This window comes from Odontomachus brunneus, unplaced genomic scaffold, assembly GCF_010583005.1.
Source record: "Odontomachus brunneus isolate Ranch 3 - 2012 unplaced genomic scaffold, Obru_v1 Obru_scaffold_023, whole genome shotgun sequence".
NCBI lineage: Eukaryota > Metazoa > Arthropoda > Insecta > Hymenoptera > Formicidae > Odontomachus > Odontomachus brunneus.
In genome coordinates, this window is record NW_022639473.1 from 1,120,784 (window position 1) to 1,135,815 (window position 15,032).

Here is a 15,032-nt window from a genome sequence, read left to right on the forward strand (position 1 = left end):
AAACGGCTCTCCCGGCTACAATTACCTCACCGCGCAATTATAGTCGCGCAAATGGCGAACGTTTTTTTTCTCCCCGTGCAGATTTCCAGAGACGAGGAGCGAATCGCGGGGGAAAGAGCGGAGAGGGAGGGTCGACACTTGGAACGGGCGATTGCGGTTACAAATTTCGGCTCGCGGTTTCGCGATACTCGGCCTTTCTAGAGGCGGCGGGAGACAAACAAAATCGAGCCCGCGCCGATGAAACAAATGCACGTCGTAATGCGCACTTCATGAGGCGAACAACGCTAAACCAATTTCAACGGCGATTGGCGCCGATAACGACAATCGCGGATAATGCGCTCGAGGGCGCTCTTACGCGGATAGGCAAATTCATTCGATCATTAGCCGCGTCCATCCGTCAGACAAATTTTTGCGCGCGAAACGACAGCGCGCGCGCAGCGAGTTCGGATATCAAATGCTGCCGAATTACCGTCGAAAATGTCATAACTGAGGCAACGCGCGCCGATATCGGACGCTGTGTTATATCCCGACACGCAATCGCTGCATGCATTACTGACAAATCGACGAGTGCAAGAAGGACGAGCAAAAACGGCAGCTCCAGCGAGCCTGTGCTCTCATTCGGATATTAAGGTGAAAATGCCAATATCTGGACATCCTCAATGTTTTGGTTTTTGAATATTATATAATATTTGAAAGTTATAAAGTAACATAAGTATTAAATATTAAGTGATATATAAAAGTTTAAATATTACATAATAAAGTTTAAATATAATGCAATATATTATACATATAATAATTGTTAAATATCAATTACTGAATACTCCTAATTTTTAAGTATCTAAAATTAACTAAGTCCCAACTTTTATTTCATTAATTTTTCCTCCGTGAAATTCCTAATTGTACATTTTTTATTCCTATTTAAAATCGCGAAAAATATCAGAAGGCTATATAATACTATATCCTGACTGAGGTAGTATTTTTAGTCACTTTAAGTAAACATCAAAAGGGAATGCGTAATTGAGAATTTTAAGGAGGGAATTAATTCAATAACAATAATATTAGGATTCAGTAATTTGGAATTGTAAATGACTTTCAACTATGAACACAATGAATATAATATAAATCTTGCAAATGCTGAATATAATATATATATATATATATATATATATATATATATATATATATATATATATATATATATAACATATAAAAATAAAAATAATATACATTTTGAAAGCTTAAATATTCGTGTTTAAAAACCAAAACAGTAAGAATGTCCACAGTTAGGTACCAGCGTTATCAGCGTTCAGATGTTGATACTTTTACCTTGATACGGCTCGCTTTTCGAGATTATTTCGGAATAACGTAAACGCGATCGCGCGACCAAACGGCGACGATGATGACGACGACGACGACGACGTCACGTCGCTCAAGTGGACACCTGACGATTAATTTCCAAATTGCAATTTCATTCAATTTGCTGAGACGCCGCTGAGACGGCCACCAGGCCAAGTGAAGGCAGGGCGCCGCTGGCTCTAACTACAGTGCTAGATCCCATTAACGTTCGTAACAGCGTTATACGGACGAGCTCATTGCCGGGTCGGCCTGGTACATTTGTTTTCGACCTAGTTCCGGCACTTAATGTCCCTTATACAATCAATGTGTCGTTAGCGTTCGCACGGCGAATGCGCGTTCCGCTAAGGGGCGATAACAAGCTTACCACGCGGAGAAAACTCGAAAATTTTACCTCGTTTCTCTCTTTATCCCCCTCTTTCTTCTTGACCCTTGCGCCAAATAGGAGAGCTCTTTCTCTCCTCCTGCCGCGCACCAACATTTCGGGAAAAGCGAGAAACGAAAGGGAGAACTTTATATTGCGATAACGCAGTTTTTATACACGCACTATCTATTCTCTAAATGTCTTGGAGTGAAATCACTCGCTCAGGACGAGTGAAAAGTGGCAGTATTCTCGCTCGAGGCCATAGTGGAAATATTGCCACTCGAGACCACAAGAGTTTCACTCAAGATACACTGAGGCGAAAAATATTTAGGAAATATATATATATAAAAAGTACTTATACTGCTAATAACATATTTACTTATACTAATATATTTTTCAAATGAGAAAATGTACTTTTCTTTTAAAAATTTTAGTGTTTTTATAAAAGTAATTTTGTTTATTCTATTTCAATGATGGAATTTAGATTTGAGTAAATATGTATTGTGTATTATTAGTAAGTAGTAAAATATTACGTGTAGTATAATAGTAAAAGTAAATAATATTAGTAAATAGTAGAATAAGTACTTTTTATTTTTTTAAGTTCATTTTTCTCTCAGTGTATATCGATTAGTGTCATTCATAACAGCATCCTTCATTTAATTTTTCTATCCGTCCAAAAATTCCGGCAAAGTTTCGCCCGCGTGATTTTCCCATTTTACTGAGATGTCCTCTAATTGTCCGTAATAATAATTAGATAGTTCCTAATTATTATTAAATATACCAATTTAGACATTAATGGTCGTATTAGATAATTTCTAATAATCTCTTCATCATCTACACGTAAAAAAATGACTTAGTAATATCAGCTAAACTGCGGTAGCTGATTCAAACTTAGTCAAAATCGTTTAGCTGTCACTGCTAAGAATTGGCTATGATATAAATACATTCGTTATAAAATACAAATATATTAGATGACATTAAAATTGCATATCATTTCAAATAACTAAGAAAACGGCAGTTATTCCTAAATTTCTTATCGTATGTATATATTAAATAAGTTTGCCGCACAGCTACAATCATTTGCCACAGTCATTTATTTCTAGCAGCTAATATTTCTCGCTGTAGCGCCTAAGTTTAAACAGCGAATAAATTTAGCTTCGGTAGTATCGACATTAGCTGTCCCTATTTCAGTGACACATCTTATCTGCCGCAGCTATTTTTTAGCTCTGGAAGCTAGCTCTTTTTTCGCGTATAATGACTATCCGTAATTTTTTCACTTCGGACACTCGCCAACATCCCTCGGACTACTTTCTCCCTTCCCAGACCCCGGTTCCTGATATCACAAAGTAACGAATGTTAAGTATTCGTGACGCATACGACAGCCATTCTCATAATTTATGTACAGGTGCGTGTATTATGTACAACAAACACGCCGTGCGCCACCACAATGCTATTTACATAAATTTGCATGCAGTTTCTTTTCTCGGTCGCGCGCGTTACCCTTACGCGCGGCCGTCGGCCGGCTGGATTCGAGGCACAATTTCCCTGGGAATTCTACGGAGCGGCGTGCAAAGATTAAACGAGAACAACGCGAAATTAACGCGCCGGCGCGCTCGCATTCGTTCGCCGACGTGATTGTACCACTTGACGATAAGCGGAGAGAAATGAAACGATACACTATTCGCGCGTCGATCTAAACGGCCCGTCGTTAAACTCCAAAAGTTACCGAAGCACCCCCTCCTATCTTTCATCTTTTGCGCTCGCTCAAATATTCGCGTCTGTTCTGTGCACCCACACGTCCCTTCGTTGCACACTTTTCACTCGTTACATCCCGAAACGGCAATAGAACACGAAGAAGTCCGTCGGGGAATTTCTCATTAAACACTGACGGCGAAAGCGCAAGCGGCCCCCAAGTGAAAAACTAGGTATCGTCGAGATATGTGTTTTACATAAAGAAGAAGCCGTGCAATCAGTCCAGGCTGTAACATTATACAAAAGGCGCGAGTAAAACGCGGCGAGGCAGAGAGAAAAAATGTTGAACGAAAGAGAGCTTTGTTCCTTTATTACTTTCAGCATAAATTGTTATTTCCATTCCGCCACGAAAGAAACCGAAGGAGAACGAATTAATCGCGGCAGCAACGGGAAGGCTCATGTCTGCGTATGCAAACGTGAATCTTTAAGCCCGCGTTAACGCCACCGCGCGCCTATTAATCGCCTTTGTTGATCGATCAGATGCAATTAAAAGGCAACGCCGAGTTTCGGAAGCTATCGAATTCGTCTGAGGACGAATACCGAGAGCGACGCATACCGATTTCGCTCGTGTGTGTGTATATGTGTGTGTGTGTCGTAGGAATTACGGGTTCGACTCTGCCGAGAACAAAGCACGAAAAGCCTGACACGAAAAAAAGAGAGCGCGGGACGGGGAAGGGATAGAGAGCAAAATTCGCTCTGCATTTTTGCGCAAGGAACATTTTCCGCGGTTGTAACGCGGTTTTTCGACTGTGGGCTCCCTGTAACCGAGTTGTATTTTAGTTTTGTTGCGCGTAACTTCTCGAAAAGAGTCGTGTTTTTCCTCTGCGCGCAGTCCACGTTTTCGTTATCACGGTCCCTCGATCGCGCCGCGACAACCCAACGCGACAGACTTAATCAGCTGATAGCCGACTGTGGTGGATCACTCGAAATTTTATTTAGATTAACTCGCTATTCTCTATTTGTTATTCTTCGTTTTTCCTTATTTGTAATCTCTTTTTAGTACCTTGGCCCTCTATTTGGGAAACTCAAAGAAAATTAAGGAAAAAGATTTTCGAGTGTTTAAATGAAGTAAATTGTGTCGCCTGAATGCCGTTATACTGTTTTCAAAATATTACTTTGAAAATATTTTATATATAAAAGATTTTATATATATTATAAAATATTAAAATATTTTATATATATAAATATGTATATAAAACATTTTATATACATATTTTCCATCTCTATTTTTGTCATCTCTTAATGGCGAGAATCAAAACTACTGAAACAGGTGTTGTTTCAGAGGAACAATGCTAAACAAATGTATCACTGAAAAAAGCGTTTTGTGGTCAAAACGAAAATTCGATACACCGAACCAAAAATTTTGATTCAGAATCAACCAAATGTTTAGAAGCAAAAATTTCAATTTGTTGTTATACATGTTTTGCTTTCTCAAGGATAGATACTTTGGCAGAAGTAAAAACATGGTAATGTCAAATATGTTTTTTAGTTCTAAATACAAAAATAATAATACTTTTCGTGCTCGCAAAAAGCACATGAAAAATCGATGTTGCTTGAAAGCAATATTATCAAATAAAGGCTTAAACAAGAGTGGAAACATTAGTAAGAAAAAACGAAAGTAATAAATTCACAACGGAAGCACATAAAAATGCAAGTTGCTCGTAATAAAATGCCTGAAAACTAAATTAAAATATATTCAATAAAAATTAAAAAAGAAATCCGAACAAAGAAAGAGAGAGACCTTAGCGAAATGTAAGAATAATTAATTAAATACGTGTGAAAAACAATGAACCGCGTGTGTGTTATTTATATTTTCACATATATTTTAAGTATTCAGAATACTGCAAAGTTTGTAAAAAAATATGCAAAGTTTCACTGCGGTTCAGAGAGATGAAAATCTAAAAGTCAGATATGAGATGAAGTAACTAAATTACAAAAAAAATGTGTGTGATGTACGTATCTTACGTATGTTTTCGTATGAAAAATAGAAGAGTTTTCTAAATCCAGTCTAAGAGGGAAGCGTATTTCTAAGTTTCAGTGACTTCTTGCAGGGACTATACGGGCAAATAAATCCTCGATAACTCGCGCAGGAGTGTGCGCCGAAGAATACTCGCATAAATAATGTTTCTGGGTCGCTAATAATCCAATAACAGCGCGAGATCGCGCGCGTTCAAGCGGTGACGTATGCGCGAGGCCTCGGCCGCGGTTGCGGTGGTAAAACGGCGACATGAGAGCTTTCGCGCGCTATAAGAAGTATTCGGAGCGTGTGAGATCGAGCCCGACCGGGCGGGTATGCCGGATTTATGGCGGCCGTGCACGGCATCTGGTTAAAACAACGTTGATGCCCTGGCCGAGCCGGCAGGGCGAACACGAACGATTACTCCCGGAATCGCGGGCAACACGGCCGAGCCGGTCAACGCGGCTACAGAATCCACGACATTGTCCTCCTACTGGTATTGACATTCGCGGTTTGACAGGATACAAGTGCGCTAAACCTCAGCTGATGGAGGGTAATCGAAATCGGCTCGTATGTCGGTGTATACACACGAGAGCTAATATCGAAAGTACCACGTCGCCCGCGGTCGCTCGAATCACCCGAATCGTTGAGCTCCGCGCGTCGTACGACGGATTATCTAATGAAAAGAAGAGAAAATAATCGATCTGATTTGGGTTTTCGATTAATTTCAGTGGGAAAGAGTAAGAGAGAGGGGAGCCGCGGCTCGCCGACGGAAGCAGAGCGGTTCGAAAGGGTTTCGACTGACAGTTACTCGAATCACCCACGTTGAACTTCGCATTTTGCACGACGCGGGTTATCTAATAGAACAAATAATCAATCTGATTCCCCTCTCTTAATTTTGGAATTAATTTCGCTGGAAAGAAGAAAGGGGAGAGGAATATCCGACGAGGGAAGCCTCGCCTGACGGTTGCTCGAATCAATGTACGCGAAACTATGTAATAAAAAATAATCAAGCTGATTCCTCTTTTGGTTTTAAATTTCTGTCAAAAGAGGAAGGGGGGATTGGCTCAATGACGGGAGGAAAGCGATTCACGAGGAAAGTATCAGCTCACGTCACGATCTCTCGAATTATCCACGTCAAGTCCCGCACATGTGTTTATTGTATTGAAATATTATTTAATAAAAAAACAAATTAGTCAATTTCTCCTTCCATTTCTTTAATCTATTTCTCTTTTGAGTTAACTTTGAGTAAGAAAGAGAGAGAAAGAGAAATTCACGAGGGCAGTTTCAATACGCATCGCGGAGCCGCCGTAACATTTATTTCGTCCTGTCGATAAGACTTATCCGTTTCGAATTTTTATAGCCTTACAGAGAGTGGTCCGTATCCGGAATTTAAACTAAAGATTCACTGACGAATTTGGGATCCACTTCCTCCTTGGCGGTATCAGTGCTACAAACGATCGCAGAAGACGTTCACAAGCTCTAAGCTCGACACAGGCAAATAGTTCGCGAAATTATATTCCTCCGACTAATTTCACGGTTGAACTTTAATAAAATTTTAATATGGAACTTGTTTATATAAGGATGTGCAGTTTCAATAGAATTGTTCACGGAATTTCTCATATTCCTCGGCTAATTGTGGGTGAATCTTACTTGAATAGAATTCGAAAAGCTTCGTTCAGTTGCAAAAACAGATATAATATCGAAAATTAGAGATATTCCATAGACACGATGGTACTTCTCGATATTTCAATTAAGGTAAATTCACTCCTATCATATTCTATCGCATATATATTCTATTCCATTCTTATTATATCCTTTATAAATTTGTCAAAGTTAGCATTAAAATTGCAAATATCCTACCTGAATATCGAAATTAGTAATTTCAATTTTCACAATTTGATCTGTCCACTAATAATAATTATCTACGCTATATATTCTGCAAATTTGCCTGAGTTTTAAAATTGTACGTCTCTTTTGCGGGACGTTCTTTCTGAATATCAAAATCAGCAATCTCGATTTCCACTTACAATTCAGTGTCTATTAAGATAATAATTAAACAGAGAGAAAGAGAGAGCGAGAGGGAGAGAGGAGCTATTTTTTTGGTTCACGAGAAGCCATTTATCTCGACTTAGGAGTTGCACGTTGCGCGAAGATCGCGTTCTAACGATCCCAATGAAAATTTGCAATAATTTCGGGCCGCGCAAGCGGGCAAGATCGCCGACGGCGATTAGATTAGCGGATTGCTAGATTACAGAGTAAAGCGGCCCCGCGGTAAGAGCAATGTTTCTCACGCGTGCTGAAGTACAGCGTCTCTTAATGCGTACCTTCAAAAATGGCGGGGAGGTATCAGCGACACATCGCTGAAATGTTCGCCAGTTTACACGAACGATCCTCGCGCACGTGACGGGTGCCTCCGACCGCACGAACGATAGAACGGAACGGAGCAGCGACTTTGTCGCTCGAAGTGCGGATTAATTTGCTTCGCCGTTTACCTGCCTTATCGTTCGCCCATCATTATCGAGCCTAGAGAGCCTCACAGGCAGAGAATAACGAACTCAATCGTATAGTCGAATTTCTAACTGATCTTAGGCACCCAAGTTCATCGTGCACGATGGAAAAACAACCCCGAAAAAAAGACTTTACTGCCGCACCTAATTATGGTTTGTCTTGTTGCTATAACTAAAAATTTGCTGCTGTAACCAAAATCTTTGCTACTGTTGCAAATGGCGGACGACGTCCTAACTCTGACTTGAAGGGAACTCTAGTCACGCTTGTATAACTATACAATTTCAAACGTATTCGCGTTCGCGCGCACACACTCTCTGATTATTAATCCAATAACGAATGCAGGGTACATTATTTTTTATAATAAGCCGTGCAACGCGTTATCGCGCTTCTTCGTCTGCGCTCATGTACTCTCTTTTTTTCCCTCTCTCTCTCTGCTTCTCCCTCTTTTTTCTTCACTGAGATTTTGCTCGGCAGCGCGCAGATATCTGGTATCTCGATTAAAAGGACGACCGTTGTTGTATTCGAGAACGAGGTCGGCTTCTTATTTTCATACGTACGGTCGTACACAATTCCCTGATATGTGTATTTGCGTGGGTGTGTATGTGTGTGTGTCGGTTGCGGTACAGAGCCAGGCCCCGCATATGGCGGCGAGGCGTTACGTTGTTCTAAGTAAAATTATTGCCTCGGCGCCATCCACGTGACACGGAATCAGGCGAAGGTACGTTGACCAAAACTGGCTTGTCCACATCGCGTGACAAGCACGGCCGGCCGTGCGCGCGCGAGCACCGGTATATACCGTGAAATATTAAGAGTAGTTAAGCGATTTTGAACACGACATGGCAAAGTGGGCGCACCGCCATTTTTGCGGTCCCTTATTAATTTCGCCGAGCAACGAAAATTCAGCCGTCCGCGTCGCCGCGTCCCTTGCGGACGACGTCCGCCACCCTCGCCGTCGCCCAACTCCCCCGTCGCCGCTCCGAGCAAGTCGTTTTAATTAATTTTAATTGATTAATTTTAACTAAGCTGCTTCTTCTCTCTCTCTCTCTCTCTCTCTCTCTCCCGCTCGCTCCCTCTTCCAACCTGATGCGACGTCTCGCGGCGCGTTATTAAGCGACGCCACTTCACTTCATTCTCGAAGTGTTCCCGCAGAACTGGAGCGGAGTGTCGTCGTTCGCGAAATATCCCTTGGAATTTCGGTTAAAAGGACGAAGCTTCCGTGATTCTTATCCCCGGTAACAACGGTAATAATTAGAGAGACCGAGTAATTAGACAGATAGAACGGCAACGCGTCGCTTTCCCTCCACCACCATCCCCTCCCCGTGCCTTTGCCCTCTCGCTAACGACAGTCACGCACGACATCACGAGGGATGCGAAGAGAGAAAGAAGGAAGCCTCGAAGAGATCCCTTCGACGCGATTTCCCGCGCGAGAGAGCGACATTTGCCGTCCGGCGACAAAGTGTCGTCCTTATTTTATATACTTCCGCTCATCCAGAACTGCCGAAACAACGAAATCATTTAGTCGACGCGGAAGAGTGAGAGGAAGAAAGAGGCAGGCGGAGAGACAGGAACAGAGCTAATGGCGCGAAAGAGGCGAGTCCGGGGTGTAACGACGGAAGTTGGCGGGACGGGTGTGTTTGAAAAGAAAACCACTACTGTCGCGCGCGTACGTCACATGCACATACACACACGCGGTCCAACTCACCGGCGGGGAACTTTCGTGTGTTTTTCAGGCGGCGTGCTGAGCTACACCATCCCGGACACCTCGATGCCGGAGCTCAGCGACGTCTCGTACGACGGTAAGAGGCAGGACAACTTGTTGACCGATGGCTTGGGCTGCCTAATCGATGGCGAGGTCGGCGCGGATAATTACAGGCAGGACATGGGAGACGGAAAAGGTAATCCCGTAAGGAGTGGGTGGTTGGTTTAGAGCGTGCGAGGGAGTGAACCGGTGCTAAACAGCGCGAAACCGGGGAAGAAACCGGCGATCCTCCAGCCGGACAGAGGAGGCGCTCCGGACGGGCAACGCGGTTCTGCTTCCGTGACGAAGAAGCCCCTGGTCGTTGTGCGTCTCGTGTTATCGATTACATGGAGAGGACATTTCTTTTGGGGGGATGTCACGCAGTAAAAAATGTTGTGTCAAGTTTAACACACTCTACATGTCCAGAACGATCCATTCAAACTTGTCTTGAAATTGTATTGAAATCGATCCGTGCAGAAATTTTTAACACGCCCTTGTGTTAATTTGACATATTGATGTTATCTATTTTACTCACAAGTAAACCTATCCAAAAGGTACACTCCGATTTCTTTCTAATTTGACACAAATGTAGATGTACAAAAAATATTTAGGTCATATTTTTTCATTTTGGTTCCACTTTGAGTCTCACAATTTATGGCTTTTTAATGTTCTTACTCCTATCATCAACAAGTGCAACAAAAATACATAAGAAACAAAATTGAATACAAGATATAATTAAATAATTTTAACAAAATCGACATAGCTGAGACACGAACCATTCTAAATTTCTTTAACCGAGATTTCAACCAAAATATTTTAAATCTGTGTTAAAATAGTCAAAAATGGTGCGAATCTCGACCAAATTGAGAGAAATCTAGTAATTTTAATTAAAATTTTAACAAAGTCGGTATAGCTGGACACGAATCATTCTGAATTTCTTCAGCCGAGATTCCAATCGAAATATTTCAAATCTGCGCAAATGTGTAAAATTATTTGTATAAAGAATATATAAATAATAAAATGTTTAAACAAGACATGTAAAAAGTTTAAAAATTATTTTTTATACAAATAATTTCTCGGTTTGGCCAAGATTAGAACCATTTTTGACTAATTTAGACTTAATTGACAGATTTGAAATATTTCGGTTGGAATCTTGGCTAAAGAAACTTAGAATGGTTCGTGTCTCAGCTATGCCGATTTTGTTAAAATTATTTAATATCTTGTGTTTAATTTATTTTCTTAAGCATTTTTATTGCATTTGTTGATGATAGGAGTAAGAACATTAAAAAACTATAAACTGCCCGTGAAATTCAAAATGGGCCAAAATGAAAAAATATGACATATTTTTTGTACTTCTACTTTTGTGCCAAATTAGAAAGAAATCGGAGTGTAACTTTTGAGTAGGTTTACTTTTCAGTTTAGTTTGTATTCACCATTATTGAATGTTAAAATAACACGATAGTTTGCAAGTGGTATGTTTTTGCGTTAATTTTCGACGTGTCATTTGTGTTATTTGCATATCTGCCTTGTGTTGAATAAATACAAAAATTAGAGTAGACAAATTGGGCAATAAATATAGAATTTATTCAAAAAACTCGACTAAAATTTTAACGGACTCAATATCATACTGTTTTGTTCGGCTGGGTTATACTTGTGTTCTTTGAGACATTTAGAAGAAAGCAGCTATCTCGTATGAATTATATATCGAATTATATATCGATTAAAAACAAAAAACAATTTGAAAAAAATACTCATTAATTACTGTGATATATCAGAGACATGCAAAAGTTTATCCCATCGTTGATGATTTCGTTGACTTGAGAAGACAAGTCAATTTTGCAGACGCAGAATCAGACAGTTAACTGAAAAATAGTAGGAAAAAGTGAACATCGATGACAGATACTTTAAATGGCACATTTTGTTACTAAGTTTTTGTTATTAATAAGAATGATATTCAACAGAGACGAGAAATGTTTGTTTCTAAAAAGCAAGACATCTATTTCTTCAATATCTGTTAAAAACGAATATCTTCATTTCCGAAATATTCATCTATAAAAATATACGCCTCCATTCGCAATTTCTGAAAGTAAAATTTTTCCCGTTTTTCCCGAAATATCTAGAAACATCCAACAAGCTAAAAATCTAACAAACTTTTGCAAGTCTCTGATATAAATTCTGACTTCGGTATGCATAAATCTCAATATCTCGCGCGATACAGTATGATATATTATTCACAACAAACGTATTTTCTCGCTGCGTACGCCGTATAAAGATCCCTTTGCGCGCTCGCCTCATCGAAGAATAAAGTTTTCCCTCCCCGAGACGTTATTAATTGCGTCTCTTTTCATTTCGTTGCGTGACTCCGGAGCGCGCAACGTCGGTTTTTCTCAAATCGCCCCTGAGAACTTTCTCTCTATTCACGTTCCGTCGCTGGCGAAGATCAGGCCGTGAAATCGCCGCGCATAAATCCCCACGATAATCGCGCTCGTTCGCGCAGCGAAAGGCGGCCAGGTGGTCCCGCGATACTTCGCGGTTACTTCGATTCGCGTTATTTTCGCGCTCGTTACTTACAGGCACGGGTTGGGTCGCTTGGCTGCGCGACACTTTCGTGGAGAACTTCGTGGAGCTCATCTTCGAGTTCGAAGCAACGCTGGTCTTCGAGGCGGTGCACATCTATACCAACAATTATTTCTCGCGGGACGTGCAGGTAATCTTCAACTTGCTCTCGCGCAACATGTTCCCCCCTCCCCCGTACATTGTTTTTCTCTCGCGGCGCTACTCGGAAAAGAAAGGAGTAGAGGAGGAAGAAACTGAACGTTTAACACGACCACGCACTAACATGACACACACACACACACACATATACACCTTGCGCTGGATAAAATCACCTGATTTTAAGATTAATTCTGGAATTGTAATAATACCAAAATTGCAATAAAATTCTAAAATTAACAATTTCGAACTCGTCTGAATTTCAATCGATTCTGCAACAATGCAAGAAAATGCGAACATATCGATTGTGCCAACCGATACGATATCTCCCAATGAATTCTGGTAAAAATGTATATACAAAATGTTCACACCGTAACGGTATCCATTATATTTTATCAATTACAGTGATCGGGCAAGAAAAAATTGTAGATGCAATTAATCAGTCTTTAAGCGGCAATAAAATGTAACAATAAAAATTTCAGAAACATTCTTTCTTCGCAAAAAGATTGAGGTCACTTTTTTAAATAGTGTCATATCTTTTTTTTTATTAGCATTATTATAAAGATAAATCAAAACAAATTCAATAGTAAGTCATAATGTTACCTTTATTGCTGTTTTACAGCAAGAGGGGGCATAGCAAAATGATAATGAGCAGCCCCAACAACGTACAACACAAGCATGCAGAAACGCAAATCAAAATATTTTAATTGATGCGATATACAAAACTCTACAAAGGCCGGAGCTTTGCGCTACGGAAAATGGATTACATTTCGAATGTGTACTGCCTGATATTATTCATTACGTTGTATTCCGAACGTTATCGTATCTTCTGTCTGCACATCCACTGTCAAATGTTCATAAAAATAACATTATGAGTTACTATTGAATTTATTTTGATTCAATACCACGGATAAAAGAAAATGTGTTACCATTTAGGAAAGTAAAAATAAATTTCATCCTTTTACGAAAAATGTTAGTTTTCGAAATTATTACCTCATTGCTGAAACTGATTAATTGCACCAAGAATTTTTCATGCTAATGAAACATCGTGTCATACGTAGAAGTGGCATAAATTGAGAAAACGTGATTAAGATTATAAGCTATGCGAAATTACACTTCCACGAAATTATACACAACGACGGAGATAGAAACGAATTTATACTTGAAATATTTACTACGTGACGTCTTAATTTATAATCGTGAGACTTCTAATTCATTGAGATCTTGTCATTTCTCTCGCTGTCCAGAAAAATAACATTTCCCGAGTGTGCATACGGAAAAAAATGTTAGTGTAACTGTGAATTCTCCTTTTACCCTTCTATTATCTGGGGACCAGATGAAAAGCCCAGTTGTAGGAACAGGAAGATTCCTGTAGGAGGTTTCTACACGGCTAATTGCTCTCAGTTATCTCAGTCGAGTTTTAATGCAGCTGAATGTTCAGACGAGTGTCCCCAGTCACAGTAACAGAAATATCATTTCCCATCAACGAGTCCCTCGTCTGGTCCCTATTCAGTCGCATACTGAGGCTTTTTTTCCGTGCACGTGTCACTTCTCAACGTGACGCGTGATATGCGCATCTTTCACGGCGGATTAAACGAAAAAACGAAGTGGGGAAGAAGACCGAAAGCAATCGTAACGTGTGTGAAATATTGACGGAGCGATTAAAGACACGACGGATTTGGCGGACAAAATTTGGCGGATACATGCTTCCATCGGGACTGCCGCCGTTGTGTCGCGCCGGGACGATGTCGTTAACAAAATTTACACGTGATTATCGTTTTTCGGTGAATTGGACATCGCGCGCGCGAGACCAAACGGAATGAGAAGAAATCGCGTTGCATGCCGACGAAAATGCGCACGGAAGTGTCAATCATAAGATGTCAATAATATATCCGCGAAAATAGAAGGGGATATATCCGTGACAAGAAGAGAGAGGGAGAGGAAGGAAGGGAAGAGAGAGAAAGAGAGAGAATGACATTGTCTTCCAATAAAAGTACAGCTATTGTTTGGTAAATACTGACTCACGAACGGCGTATTACAAGTGACGCGATTAACGATTTACCGATCGGACGCAGCGACAGTTATCGCGACGCGCGGTGTATTTCTCCTTGATGTCAATGCCCTCGTGTGCGATCCGATATAGAGAAGCGGGGTTTTCACCTTTCTGTATCAAGGTGTATCGGCCAACAGCATAACAAAAACGAGAATGTAACCGCACGATAAAACACGATAAAAACAGCTTTAACCCGCGAGTCTCTATTTTTCCAGGGACACGTCAGGGCACGCTTTTTTCTTTTTCTCTCTCTCTCTCTCTCTCTCTCTCTCTCTCTCTCTCTCTCTCTCTCTCTCTCTCTTTACCTCCTTCTCTTTCTGTTTTTCTCTCCATCTAGTCGGTCTTGCGAAAGTATCATGTAGAGAGAACCGCCGGTTTCGCTGCGACGTGATACTTAAAGACGGAATATCGTTAATATTCACTCCGCGACAGGAGCAACCCGCGAGATTCTCCCGCGGTATGTTCTATTTCCCGCGAAAATATCCTGCGATATTTTTCTCCAAAATAACCCGCCTTCTTGTTCAAGCTGCGATCTTTAAAAGGAATATATATATATATATATATATATATATATATATATATATATATATAT

General features: G+C 40.5%; 1 protein-coding gene and 1 long non-coding RNA gene across 3 annotated transcripts in view; one reads left to right on the plus strand and one right to left on the minus strand.

Annotated features, from left to right (window-relative positions):
* The window catches only part of LOC116842226 (discoidin domain-containing receptor tyrosine kinase B-like), a 168,294-nt gene that overhangs the window by 133,395 nt on the left and 19,867 nt on the right, over positions 1-15,032 (plus strand). The window contains exons 6-7 of the mRNA XM_032811128.1: positions 9,668-9,832; positions 12,249-12,382. Coding sequence (XP_032667019.1) covers positions 9,668-9,832; positions 12,249-12,382 — 299 coding nt within the window. The remainder of the gene's footprint in view (positions 1-9,667; positions 9,833-12,248; positions 12,383-15,032) is intronic.
* LOC116842231 overlaps positions 1-15,032 on the minus strand; it is a 139,655-nt gene that overhangs the window by 51,582 nt on the left and 73,041 nt on the right. The window lies entirely within an intron of this gene.